The sequence below is a fragment of the Orcinus orca genome, chromosome 1, assembly GCF_937001465.1.
Source record: "Orcinus orca chromosome 1, mOrcOrc1.1, whole genome shotgun sequence".
In the NCBI taxonomy this organism is placed as follows: Eukaryota; Metazoa; Chordata; class Mammalia; order Artiodactyla; family Delphinidae; genus Orcinus; species Orcinus orca.
Genome location: NC_064559.1, coordinates 148333896 through 148347715, shown reverse-complemented (window position 1 = coordinate 148347715; position 13820 = coordinate 148333896). Strand labels below are relative to the sequence as shown.

Below are 13820 nucleotides of genomic sequence, written 5' to 3'. Positions count from 1 at the left end.
AGGGCGCATGCGTGCGGTGCTGGGCTGCGGGATCGCTGGAAGTCCTCGGCGGTGTTGGGGAAAGTGAGCTATGGCAGCCACGAGTGCCCTTCCAGGCGTATCTTTGCGAGAAGCCACCCAGCGAAGGTTGCGGAGGTTTTCAGAGCTTAGAGGTACCAAAGGAGGAACCCTGGCTCTCCCCGGCAACGGACAGGGAGGGCGCTTTACGTGCTGGTGTATTTGCTGGACTACCACTTCCTTTTATTAATCACTTGCGGGCCTAGGACGCTGGCCCAGGCGCAGTTAATGTTCCTCTTAAGTTTTTTATTCTTCTGTCACTCTCCTTTCTTTACGTTATGCTTGTTGCTTTCTTTAAGTTTATTCCCAGTTGCTTATATATAAATATATATATATGTATATATATGAGGAGGAATGAGAAGACAGTTATTAGCCTGACTAGTGAAGCTATAAATCCAAGTTATTCGTTTGGTTAGCTCATTAGCAAAAATTATTTTAAATAAACCTAAAAGATCTAAAGCATAGTGATTTGACTCTTACAAATCCGATTTTAGCTTTCTTCCACTCCCTACCTACTTCACCAATTTGTTCCATGATGTGAACGCTTACTAAGTGAAAAGCGAAACAACACGGTGAAATTATGGATTAAAAATTAAAAGGGGTAACTTTGTATCAAAATGGTTTTTTAAAGGACTATGCCACTTGTCATTTCCTGTACAACTATCTAATTGGTCATATTTTTGTTGACGTTACTGCTTTAAAAATACAGAAAATAATACTTGGATTACAGTAAAATGTTCAGGACTATTAGATTCTAGCTGACTAGAATTTGTTAAAAACGCTTATTTGTCTTGTTTATCAATAAAGAAGAGCTTCCAACTGTCAGCCAAAAGTTCAGTCTCTTATTGAGTTCATCAGGGAGCTGGGAACTTTTCTGTTATCCAGAATTTGGTGTCATTCTCCAGTAACCTTTGTAAACTTGCATGGCTCATTTTAAGGCGATTAAAAAGTAAAGTGCCCACATTTATGAACACCAACATTGTAGCAATGGGTCCTTGGATTTAATCTTTCTTAGCCAACAAACATTAAGTGGTCCCTGTATGTGAAAACTGATTTTCAAAACTGGAGATTAATTTATTCCTTTGTCTCCTCTCTTTATTTAAGAATTGAGCTCATCTTTAGCAAGTCAAAAGTACTTCTCTTAATCAAGAAACATTACAACTCTCAGAAAATCTAAATAAATGGGACTGTAGACCATAAAAGGAGCAAGTAATCTAAAAGGAAAAGAAGTAGAATTTGTGAACAATCCTCATTAGAACTATTTTGAATCCTACTAGCTGACCACTCATTATTCCCTAATTCTCAAAAGCAGAAGATACATTTTTGAAGATACTATTACCTCTTTTTTCCTTCTTTCCAAATAGGTAAACCTGTAACAGCTAGAGAATTCTGATAATATTTATCACTTTCTTCTTACACATAGGCAAACCTGTGGCACCTGGAGAATTCTGGGACATTGTTGCAATAACAGCAGCTGATGATAAACAGGAACTTGCTTATAAGCAACAACTGTCAGAAAAGCTGAAAAAAAAGGAGTTACCTCTTGGAGTTCAATATCATGTTTTTGTTGATCCTGCTGGAGCCAAAATTGGTACACATTTATGGTCAGATTTATATCATAAATTGTGGGCAGAATAATCACTGAAGAAAAGCTTTCCTGTGGCTTACAGTTTATACTGTGTGTCTTACCACCTATAGTCTTTAAAAATTTTTTAATTTTTATGTAAGTTCACTATTTTTTAAGAAAGATAAAAGGCATGGCAACTGTTTTTACACATTGTGGACTTACCATGAAAAACTTCCAGAATGTTATGTTACTTAAAAGAGAATTTTATTAGTCTTAATAAAATTTACTCAGGTGGTGAATATTCTTTTGGACCTTATCAGTAGGACTCTTAAGGTCCCTCTGAACTACACAATTTGCTCAGAAACTTACATGAAGAGATCAAATCAGAAAAAATAAATATTTGGCCTCTTGGGACCACAATGAAGAATGCGAAAGAGCACAGTCTAATGGCATAATTATCATAGATGTTTACTTTTAAAAACCAGTTTGTCCACTTTGCCTTTTGACCTTACCTTGCAAATAAAAATACATGCTATTTTCCTGGGGGCCATTTTCCTTGTGATACTTAAAGCTGAAGCTCATTGATACCAGAGTTAGGGTATCTGTATCTGATACTAGCATGTCCTAATTAGCCAGTGTTTTAATCCTCATAAATATGTGGTCAGTACTTTTCTGATTCCCATGTTTGAATGAGATTCAGGCACAAAATGTTAAATAACTTGCCCATGGTAACTAGTAAGTGGAAGTTACATTTAAGATGTTTTTTAGGAAAACAGGTTCTAAAAATCTTTTTAGAAAGTAAATCTAACACATATATATGATCATATGGGAGAATTATTTTAATGGGTTTTACAGTTCATTACTCCAAGTGAACGTGTAAACTTACAGTCTTATAGTGTTGCAGATTGCTTAATTTATCATTTCTTTCTTTTTACTACTATTTTCAGGAGAAAATTAACTCAACTTTTATTACCAAGGGCTCATCTCTGGGTTTTATTACTAATTATTTAATTGCTAAGAAATGTGTATTTAATTTGATTGTTCTGCCTATACCTTTGGTCTCTGCCTGGTTAATTGTAGCCAGAGGTCATATCCTCAAAGTTATAACACTTAAATTTACTGTAATAACAAACTTTTTGTAACTTTATGTGAAATAAATTGAGCTTTTTAACTTTGTTTTCAAGGAAATGGAGGATCGACACTTTGTGCCCTTCGATGTTTGGAAAAGCTTTATGGAGATGAATGGAATTCTTTTACCATCCTATTAATTCACTCTGGTAATGTTACACTTTACTAATTTACATTTTCTTTTAGTATATTACCTTTTATATCCAAGGGGCCTTTTTCTCCATTACTAATACTATCCCCCTTTTTTTTTTTCTTTTGTCTTTGAAGTTATACTGCTTTGGAAACAAATATTTTATGCTTTCCTTGATATTTTTAGGTTGTAAGTAGCATAATATTTTTCACAAAATTTAACCTTAAAATTGTAGATCACATACATCCTCAACTTTCATGTATTGTTTTTGGTATACATATTGAAAATTATTTTCCTAAGATAGAACTCATCAAAATATGAACATTTCTTGACAATGCTTTAGAAAGGATTCTTGCTGTAGGGGAGAGGCTGGTTTGGTACTGTGATTACCAGACTTTACACAAAACCTGTTAACACATTTTTATCTAGTTATTGGTGACCAAAGTCCATAATCCTTAGGAGTTTAAAAACAAAAAGAAAAGGTGGTGACAGAACATGGAGTTGACAAGAAAGTATAAAAGAGGGAAAATCACACACCAAAAAAGGGAACAGAAGGGTAGGAAAGAAGTAATCTCAGAGTATAATTTTTTAAATTGGACAGATTTGGTTGTATGAAAATTTGGGTTATATGAAAGAGACCTCTGTTATTTTTCCTCTATGTACTGGAGGCTGGTGAAACTTTGTCATGGACTTGTACCAGTTCAGGAACAGATATTTTAGAGCCACTCATTCACATGGTTACCAAGGCACTTTTCATTTTTTAGAATTCATATACGGAACAATGATTCTTTTTAAAGATGATATCAAGTAGAACATCCAAGTTCTGATTTTAAGACTAACTGAAAAAGTAAAAGAAAAATTCAAATTTACAGTTTTATTCCAGAACGAGTATTATTATTAATTTAGTAAAAATTAAGTTAGACACCAGAAAATATATTTTAATACAATCGATCCTTGCAAATATATAATAATGCATTGATCTGTGAGTGGTGCTGAACCCTCACACAGTCTAAAATCTGCATGTAACTTCATAGTTGGTCTTCTGTATAGGCAGTTCCACTCTCCATAGCCACAGTTTCTCATCAGGGATTCAACCAACGTCGGGTCATATAGTCTTACAGTATTTATTGAAAAAAGTCCTCATGTAAATGGACTGGTACAGTTCAAACGCTTATTGTTCAAGGGTCAAGTGTAATTAAAAGTAGGTAATTCTTACAATGCTGAACTTTACTGTTGGTTAGTATTTGGAAAATGAAAAAGAAGGTATTAGCTCATTGGTTGAATGATGTACTCTGTAGTAAGTGCTTTGCATGTATTGTTGATCTCATAAAACATGATAAAGCAAGTATTTACATCTGCTGATTTAGTGTTAAGTCCAAAGATGAACAATTAAAAAGTGGTGAACCAGAATTTGAATGCATTTTTGTGTGACTCTTTCTACTATGCCTCTCACTATAATTAGTTACGTAAAAATGATGTAAGCTATTTAATGTACTTAAGTGAACACACTTTTCAAGGAATTAAGTCATAAGGCTCATCTTAGAGGGAAAGGCCTTTTAAAATTAAAAACAAATATACATTGTAAAGTGCTTTTAAATAAATGCACCTTTACTTCCTTTAAGTGTATGTAATTGAGGAAACACATTCCATCTGGAAATTACTCTTTAATAGATAATTATGTATATTAGTTTTTTGTGACTTTTTTTCCCCATGAAGTGGATTTTTAATGTAGGCGTTTAAACATGGTTGAAATTTATTGTGTGAAATGTAGATATAAGGTCATATTTTAGCTCATTGTCCTTTTTACTTGTTATCCAGTTGAGTTAAAACAATTCATAGTCTGTAAAGCATGTTACAGGTCTTTCCTAATCTAGAACTGCATTATAGCAAATCTCTACAGAATTGCTCTGTGAATTTGTCATCTGGAATTTATTATTCTTTCCTGGGATACAGTAATATATTGTATATTTTAAATATCTTTAGAGATATTTTGAGTTGTAACTGATGCTCCTGGGTTTTTAAATCTTATAAACATTTTAAAACAGTTATTTTGTTTAATTTTATATAGGTGGCTACAGTCAACGCCTTCCAAATGCAAGTGCTCTGGGGAAAATTTTCACTGCTTTACCTTTTGGTAGCCCCATTTATCAGATGTTGGAATTAAAACTAGCCATGTACATTGATTTCCCCTCACATATGAATCCTGGGATTCTGGTTACCTGTGCAGATGATATTGAACTTTATAGTATTGGAGAATCTGAGTATATTAGGTTTGACAAACCTGGCTTTACTGCTTTAGCTCATCCTTCTAGTTTGACTGTAGGTACAACACATGGAGTATTTGTCTTAGAACCTTTTAACTATTTAGAACATACAGACCTCGAGTACAGAAGTTGCCATCGTTTCCTTCATAAGCCCAGCATAGAAAAGATGTATCAGTTTGATGCTGTGTGTAGACCTAGAAATTTTTTTCAACAAAACTTTGCTGGGGGTGACATACCCTCTCTTAAATTAGACCCTGAGTATGTCTACACAGACAGCCTATTTTACATGGATCATAAAACAGCGAAAAAGTTACTTGCTTTTTATGAAAAAATAGGTACACTGAACTGTGAAATAGATGCCTATGGAGACTTTCTGCAGGCTTTGGGACCTGGAGCAACTGTGGAATATACCAGAAACACATCAAATGTTACTAAAGAAGAGTCAGAGCTGGTAGACATGAGGCAAAGAATATTTCATCTTCTTAGAGGAACATCACTAAATGTTGTTGTTCTTAATAACTCCAAATTTTATCACATTGGAACAACTGAAGAATATTTGTTTCATTTTACTTCAGATAGCAATTTGAAGTCAGAGCTTGGCTTACAGTCCATAGCTTTTAGCATCTTTCCAGCAATACCAGAATGCTCTAGCAACAAATCCTGTATCATTCAAAGTATATTGGATTCAAGAAGTTCTGTGGCACCTGGCTCAGTTGTAGAGTATTCCAGATTGGGGCCTGATGTTTCAGTGGGGGAAAATTGCATTATTAGTGGTTCTTATATCATAACAACAGCCGTCCTGTCTGCACATTCTTTTGTGTGTTCCTTAAGCTTGAAGATGAATAGACACTTAAAGTATTCAACTATGGCATGTGGAGTGCAAGACAACTTGAAAAAGAATGTTAAAACATTGTCAGATATAAAGTTACTTCAATTCTTTGGAGTCTGTTTCCTGTCATGCTTAGACATTTGGAATCTCAAAGTTACAGAGGAACTGTTCTCTGGAAACAAGACATGTTTGAGTTTGTGGAATGCTCGTATTTTCCCAGTTTGTTCTTCTTTGAGTGATTCAGTTACAACATCCCTAAAGATGTTAAATGCTGTACAGAACAAGTCAGCATTCAGCCTGAATAAATATAAGCTGTTGTCCATTGAAGAAATGCTTTTCTACAAAGATGTGGAAGACATGATAACTTATAGGGAGCAAATTTTTCTAGAAATTACTTTGAATAGAAAACAGTCTGATTTAGAGACATCTTAAATATTGTATACTCTGCCTTTCTTGATTGAGCAAGATTGCAGATGCAGGAATTTTCTGTAGACTTGTTTTTTTTAATTGAAGTGAATTAATGAAAATTATATTAACATGCTTGCTGTAGCATAAAATTAATAACAAAAATAAACCATTTTTAGATGAAAGAATAGCTTAAGGATGTAAGTTCAGGAAAGTGATTTTTTTTATATTTATCACTATTTAAATTTTTCTTTTATAAAGATGACTTGTGGAACATTATTTTGTTCACAAAATACTATAATTGTTTTAAAGGTAATTTTCTAAATATACCTTCAGAATTTTTTCATCTTCTTTTGGGCTTTGGTTCCAATGAAGTTCGATGTGTTCATTGGCAGTTCTCTCCTCAAGTGTATTAGACCTATTCTGATGAACTAATAAAAATGTCATACTGTAGGGTCTTCAAAGCACTGTAGGAATACTGTAGAAGTACTTTTTCAGAAACAAATCCATGGCTAACAGAGTCAAATTAAATGAATGCTTAAAATATTGTGACAGTCTTAATTAATAAATAAGTATTAATAGATGCAAACCATTCTGAAATTGATGATAAAAATCTATGTGACTTATCAGCAGCCCTCAGTTATGATATTTATGTATATATTTTTCAAGTTTCTTCCCAAGGAGTAAATAAAGATATATGGTAGCCATTGTTTAGCATTTACTGATTTACTTGCATAGATTTCAGAGGATGTTATGTGTTTGTCACTCATTAAAAGTTCAATGCTGTATTTCTAATCTAATTAATCTAAGGTGTCATCAGTTCTTAAGAATCGCCATTATTTTATGTTCCACTGAAAAAGAGAAAACACTACCAATAAAATATGCAATGCTTTTCTTGTTACTTGAAGTTTTTATTTATTGGAAATCTTTTTTAAAACCACTTAAATATAGATTTATGTCATTTAACCCTTTTACAAATACATGTAGAGGAACAAAAAAGTGAAATATTAAGATACAGTCAAGACTTTTCTGAAGCTTCACATCTAGAGTCAAACTTTTCTAAAGCAATTTTCAACTCAAGAGTGGTTGATATCCATGTGCTATCTTCTAATACCATCTAGTACCATCTTCTGTGCTATCAAAGGTATTGATAAAACTTCATATTCTACAAGTGCCACCACCACACTGATGCCTGGATTTACCTTCAAGCTATGGACACCAGATACCTGTTCTGCAAGTGGATGCTGATGCTGTTATTACTTTACAGAGTTGTTTCACTTTTACCTTAGTTAATCACATGTCTCTAGAATGTAGTTCTATTTAACTCAGTGGGAGGTTTCTGACAAATTGGTGGTCACCACGTTAATCATATTCCTGCACAATGTATGGATTCTAGTTGCTTTGAAATGTTATCTGTTCCAAAGAATTTGGCAGTGTCTCTTTCCTTGATATGCATCGCTTGGTGTGTAGTACCACACATGTATCACCAGCAGTGTATCTAACTCAACCAATAACCACATGCATGAATAAGTAATAAATTGGACATTTTCTCTTGATTTATCATTTTTATTTCATAAAATCACGGCCCTTAAATCGTATATTTTCAAGGTTTGTGAAGGACAGCTACAATTTGTAACTAAATATATTCTGTAAACTTATTGATGAGTTAATAATTAACAATGATCAAGAAGGCATGGAAAAAAATGCAACTTTTTATATTAATCTCCCTTGGGCATTTGTCTTGCAAACTAAACAAAACAGAAATAAAGAGTGTGCATTAATGCATACTAAGTGGGAATAAAGCTTTGAAAATCCAAGTTGTATGCTGCTGAAAATCACAAAAATTTGATGGAATGAATCCAGAATCAATTCTCACAAGCTGTGATGATCCACTCATCTTCTGAGGCTAAGCAATACTACCTATGTTATATGAAGGTTACCAGATTTAGCACAGAGCCAAAATCAAAACTTGCCTGCTGCAAAATATATGTATAGCTATCACAGCTGGTAACTGGTGTGCTACACATGCCATTCACATACACCATAATGCCTTTTGGACTTGAGCAACCTGGAGACCCAGAATTTAGGAAACTTGTTGTAGTCTAGCAGAATTAAAATAAAAAGAAATAACTAAGGAAAAAAATATTAATTTGTTCAAAATTGTCTAAGGGATTTCAGGTGTTCTTTTTGTTGTTTAGCTGAATGAAACACAAGTCTTCATCTATGTCTATAACTAAATTATTAATAAAGAAAAGACCTTTTTAAAGGTACTTGAAAGTTACCTTTATAAATTCACTTAGTGCAGGAGAAATAATTCAAGCTACTATTAGCTGCTTAGTTTAACTTAAATTTTTTGTGCCTATAAAATATGTTTAGACAAAGCTGATTTCTATTGTGGTTGAGGAACACAACTTTAGTTGTTTATACTTACTGAAATTGTATTATTAATACTCTTTGTACTGAACTTTGTCACAAGTCACTAACATTCTCCTTCCCTTCAATACCAGTGTGCTGAGCTCCAACATGCTAGTGTTTGTGTTCCCATTTGTCTGTATTCATAAAAATTTTGGACTAGTTTATTTGTTTTTTGGGTTTTTTGTTGTTGTTTATTTGTTTTTAGACTTTTTTTGTTTATTTGTTTTTATTCAGACTTGCCAGTTTGGCTGTTCTGTAATAGACTGCAATTTGGGATCAGGTTGAAAATTGGAATAAAGGATCTAACTTAAAAATGGGCAGAGGATATGAATAGACATTTTGCTTCTGGAGCTTTGGCCTGAGGGGCAGGCTTCAGGTTTATCACACACCTAGAGGCCTACCAAGCTGCTCTCAAGGAACATAGGCTATGTACACCATCTTGGTGCTCTCCCACTGCCTCGCCCCAGCTCATTGGTATCTCCCAGGAAAGAGCTCATTCACTTGTCTGGAGCCCTGATTTTTGCAACTGCTGCATAGGGGACACCTCCAGATTACCTGTCTCTGGTGGCCAGTAGGGCTTGGGCTTGTGGTCCCACAGGACAGTATATATTTGCATACTCTTGAAAGCTGCTGCATGAAGGTCTGGCTTCCAGTCAGCCTGAATCTAGGTACTGATATCCTCCCCTTTGGAACATTGACAGGTTTGGAGCATCCTTATCTACTAGGAGCTATTAAAAATATAATAGCTGCTTGGACAAGCACAAAGGTTTGAGGGACAATCAAGAGCTGAGGTGGGTTGAATGACAAGGTTCACCTCCTACATGAGATCACTCCTTCAAGACAGGGTGAGGTGGTTATTTCATCTACTGTATAGAAACCAACAGAGTGTTAAGCAAAATGAGAAGAAAAAAAAGATGAAGAATATGCTCCAAATGAATGAATAAGATAAAACCTCATGAAATTACCTTTAAACAGAGATAAGTAATTTACCTGATAAAGGGTTCAAAGTAAGGGTCACAAAGATGCTCACTGAATTTGGGATTTATAATGACATACACATGTCAGTGTAACAAAGAGCTGGTTCTTTAAAAAAAATAAAGCTAACAAATATTTAGCTAGACTCACCAAGAAAAAATGACAAAGGGCTTAAATAAGTACAATTAGAAATGAAAGAGGAGATGTTACAACTGATGCCACAAAAATACAAAGGATTATAAAAGACTACTGTGAACAATTAAACATCCACAAATTGGACAAGCCAGAAGAAATGGATAAATTCCTAGAAATACAACTTTCCACAACTGAATCATGAAGAAATAGAAAATCTGAAGAGACCAATTACTAGTAAGGAGATTGAGTCAGTAATTTCAAAACTCTCTACAAACAAAAGTCCAGAACCAGACTGTTTCACTGGTGAATTCAACCAAACGTTCAACAAAGTTAATACAGGAGCTTCTCAAACTCTACCAAAAGGTAGAAGGGGAAAGAACACTTCCAAATTCATTTTATGAAGCCAGTATTAAGCTGATACCAAAACCAGTCAAAGACACCATAAAAAAGGGAAATTACAGGCTAATATCCCTGATAAACATAGATGTAAAAATCCTCAACAAAATATTAGCAAACCGAATTCAACAATATATTAAAAGGATCCTACACCATGATCAAGTGAGATTTATTCCAGTGATGCAAGGATGGATTGACATCCGCAAATCAGTCAACATGATATATCACATTAACAAAAATGAAGGATGAAAATCATATGATTACCTCCATAGATGTAGAAAAATCATTTGACAAAGTTCAACATCCATTTATGGTAAAAACTCTCAATGAAATGGGTATAGAGGAACTGCATCTCCATATAATAAAGACCATGTATGAAAAGCCCACAGCTAACATCAATTTCAGAGGTTAAAAGCTGAAAACCTTTTCTCTAACTTCAACGAGAAGACAAGGATACCCACTCTTGTCACTTTTATTCAGCACAGTTTTGGAAGTCCTAACCAGAGCAGTTAGGCAAGAAAAAGAAATAAAAGACATACAAATTGGAAAGGGAGAAGTAAAATTATCACTATTGAAGATGGCATGATACTATATATAGAAAACCCTAAAGACTCCACAAAATAAACTGTTACAACTAATAAAAAAAATTAGTAAAGTTGCAGGATACAAAATCAGTACACAAAAATACGTTGCCTTTCTATATACTAATGAGAAACTATCAGAGAAATTAAGAAAACAATTTCACTTACAGTTGCATCAAAAAGAATAAAATATCTAGGATTAAATTTAACAAAGGAGATGAAAGATCTGTATATTGAAAATTATAAGACATTAAATGAAAAAGTTTAAGAAGACACAAATAAATGGAAAGATTCTATGCTCATGGACTGGAAGAATTAATATTGTTAAATGCCCATCCTACCCAAAGCAGTCTACAGATTCAGTGCACTCCCTGTCAAAACTCCAATGGCATTTTTCACAGAAATAGAACAATCCTAAAATTTGCATGGAACAACAGAAGATCCCTAATGGCCAAAGCAAGCTCGAGAAAAAAGAACAGAGCTGGAGGCATCACACTCCTTGATTTAAAACTGTATTATAAATCTATAGTAATTTGAACAGCATTTTACTGGCATAAAACCCACCACGTAAATATACAATAGAGAGCCCAGAAATAAAACCACACGTGTATGTTTGATTAATTTATGATAATGGAACCAAGAGTATACAGTGGGAAAAGAACCACCTCTTCAATAAATGGTGTTGGAAAAACTAGACAGCAACATGCAAAAGAATGAAACTTCTCCATTATCCTGTGCCATACACAAAAATTAACTCAAAATGGATTAAAGACTTGAAGTATTGGGTTGGCCAAAATGTTATTCAGTTTTTTCTGTAAGATGGCTCTAGTAGTGCTTAGCTGTCTTTAACTTCATTTGAAACAATTTTGTTAGATTGTATTGTGACAGCTCTCATATCATCATGCATTAAAAAAAAAAACATCAAAATTGGTAAATTTTTGTGTAGCCTTTTTTTTTTTTTCGGTACGCGGGCCTCTCACTATTGTGGTCTCCAGTTGCAGCGCACAGGCTCCAAACGCGCAGGCTCAGCGGCCATGGCTCACGGGCCTAGCCACTCCACGGCATGTGGGATCTTCCCAGACCGGGGCACGAACCCGTGTCCCCTGCATCCGCAGGCGGACTCTCAACCACTGCGCCACCAGGGAAGCCCTGTGTAGCCATTTTAATATCGAAGATGAAAGGAAAAACATTTTTGGCACATTATGCTTTATTTCAAGAAAGGTAAAAATGCAACTGAAACACAAAAAAGATTTTTGCAGTGTATGGAGAAGGTGCTGTGACTGATCAAACGTGTCAGAAGTGGTTTGTGAAGTTTTGTGCTGGAGATTTCTCGCTGGATGATGCTCCATGGTCGGGTAGATCAGTTGAAGTTGATAGAGACCAAATTGAGACATTATGAACAATCAGGGGCTTCCCTGGTGGCTCAGTGGTTGAGGGTCCGCCTGCTGATGCAGGGGACACGAGTTCATGCCCCAGTCCGGGAAGATCCCACATGCTGCGGAGCGGCTGGGCCCGTGAGCCATGGCCGCTGAGCCTACGCTTCCGGAGCCTGTGCTCCGCAACGGGAGAGGCCACAACAGTGAGAGGCCCGCGTACCGCAAAAAAAAAAAAAAAAAAAAAGAACAATCAGCATAGTACCACACAGGAGATAGCTGGCATACTCAAAATATCCAAATCAAGCACTGAAAATCATTTGCACCAGCTTGGTTATGTGAATTGCTTTGATGTTTGGGTTCCATATAAGTTAAGCAATAAAACCTTCTTGAACATATTCCGCATGTGATTCTCTACTTAAATGTAATGAAAATGTTCTGTATTTAAAACAAATTGTGATGGGAGATTAAAAGTGGATACTGTACAATAATGTGGAATGGAAGAGATCGTGGGGCAAGCAAAATGAACCACCACCAACGACACCAAAGCCCGGTCTGCATCCAAAGAAGTTGATGTTGTATATATCGTGGGATTGGGAGTCCTCTATTATGAGCTCCTTCTGGAAAACCAAATGATTAATTCCAACAAGTACTGCTCCCAATTAGACCAACTGAAAGCAGTACTCGATGAAAAGCATCCAGAATTAGTCAACAGAAAACTCATAATCTTCCATCAGGATAACTCAAGACCGCATATTTCTTTGGTGACCAGGCAAAAACTTTTACAGCTTGGCTGGGAAGTTCTAATTCATCTGCCATATTCACCAGACATTGCATTTTCAGATTTCGATTTATTTTGGTCTTTACAAAATTCTCTTAATGGAAAAAATTTCAATTCCCTGGAAGACTGTAAAAGGCACCTGGAACAGTTCTTTGCTCAAAAAGATAAAATGTTTTGGGAAGATGGAATTATGAAGCTGCCTGAAAAATGGCAGAAGGTAGTGGAACAAAACAGTGAATATGTTGTTCAATAAAGTCCTTGGTGAAAATGAAAAATGTGTCTTTTATTTTTACTTAATAGAAGGAAACTTTTGGCCAACCCAATAATACCTGAAACCATAAAACTTCTAGAGGAAAACATAGGCAGTAAGCTTCTTGACATAGGTCTTGGTGATGATTTTTTGAATCTGACACCAAAACAAAAGCAACAAAAGCAAAAATGGACAAGTGGAACTACATTAAACTGAAAAGCTTCTGCACAGCAAAGGCAAACATCAACAAAATGAAAAGGCAACTTACTGAATAGGAGAAAATATTTGCAAATCATATATCTGATGAAGGCTAATATTCAAAATATGCGAAGAACTCATAAAACTCTATACCAAAGAAACAAATGATTTGATTGAAAAATGGCCAGAAGATCCGAATGGATATTTTTCCAAATAAAACATACAGATGGCCAAAAGGTACATGAAAACAGGTTCAACATCATCAATCATCAGAGAAATGTAAATCAAAAGCACACTGAGATATCACCTCATACCTGTTAGAATGGATATATTTTA

At 34.9% G+C, this 13820-nt stretch overlaps 1 protein-coding gene across 3 annotated transcripts; it reads left to right on the top strand.

Moving 5' to 3' along the window:
* The first annotated feature begins 3 nt into the window (after window positions 1–3).
* On the top strand, window positions 4–7936 carry FPGT (fucose-1-phosphate guanylyltransferase). Of its 3 annotated transcripts, XM_004279955.4 has the most exons (4): window positions 4–152; window positions 1481–1648; window positions 2809–2901; window positions 4951–7936. In XM_004279955.4, the coding sequence occupies exons 1-4, from the start codon at window positions 71–73 to the stop codon at window positions 6405–6407; spliced, it is 1800 nt and encodes a 599-aa protein (XP_004280003.2). In that variant the 5' UTR covers window positions 4–70; the 3' UTR covers window positions 6408–7936. The 3 variants fall into 3 exon arrangements, with proteins under 3 accessions (XP_004280003.2, XP_049559178.1, XP_033261871.2); XM_049703221.1 differs by lacking the exon at window positions 1481–1648; XM_033405980.2 differs by lacking the exon at window positions 4–152 and having other exon boundaries at window positions 1485–1661.
* The last annotated feature ends 5884 nt before the right edge of the window (window positions 7937–13820 follow it).

What these genes read in the sequence shown, in the direction of transcription:
- FPGT (XM_004279955.4), top strand. Translation starts at nt 71, where the DNA reads ATGGCAGCCACGAGTGCCCTTCCAGGCGTATCTTTGCGAGAAGCCACC. An exon ending in GAGGTTTTCAGAGCTTAGAG is followed by an intron (nt 153 to 1,480) that starts GTACCAAAGGAG and finishes TCTTACACATAG; the next exon opens with GCAAACCTGTGGCACCTGGA. An exon ending in CATCCTATTAATTCACTCTG is followed by an intron (nt 2,902 to 4,950) that starts GTAATGTTACAC and finishes AATTTTATATAG; the next exon opens with GTGGCTACAGTCAACGCCTT.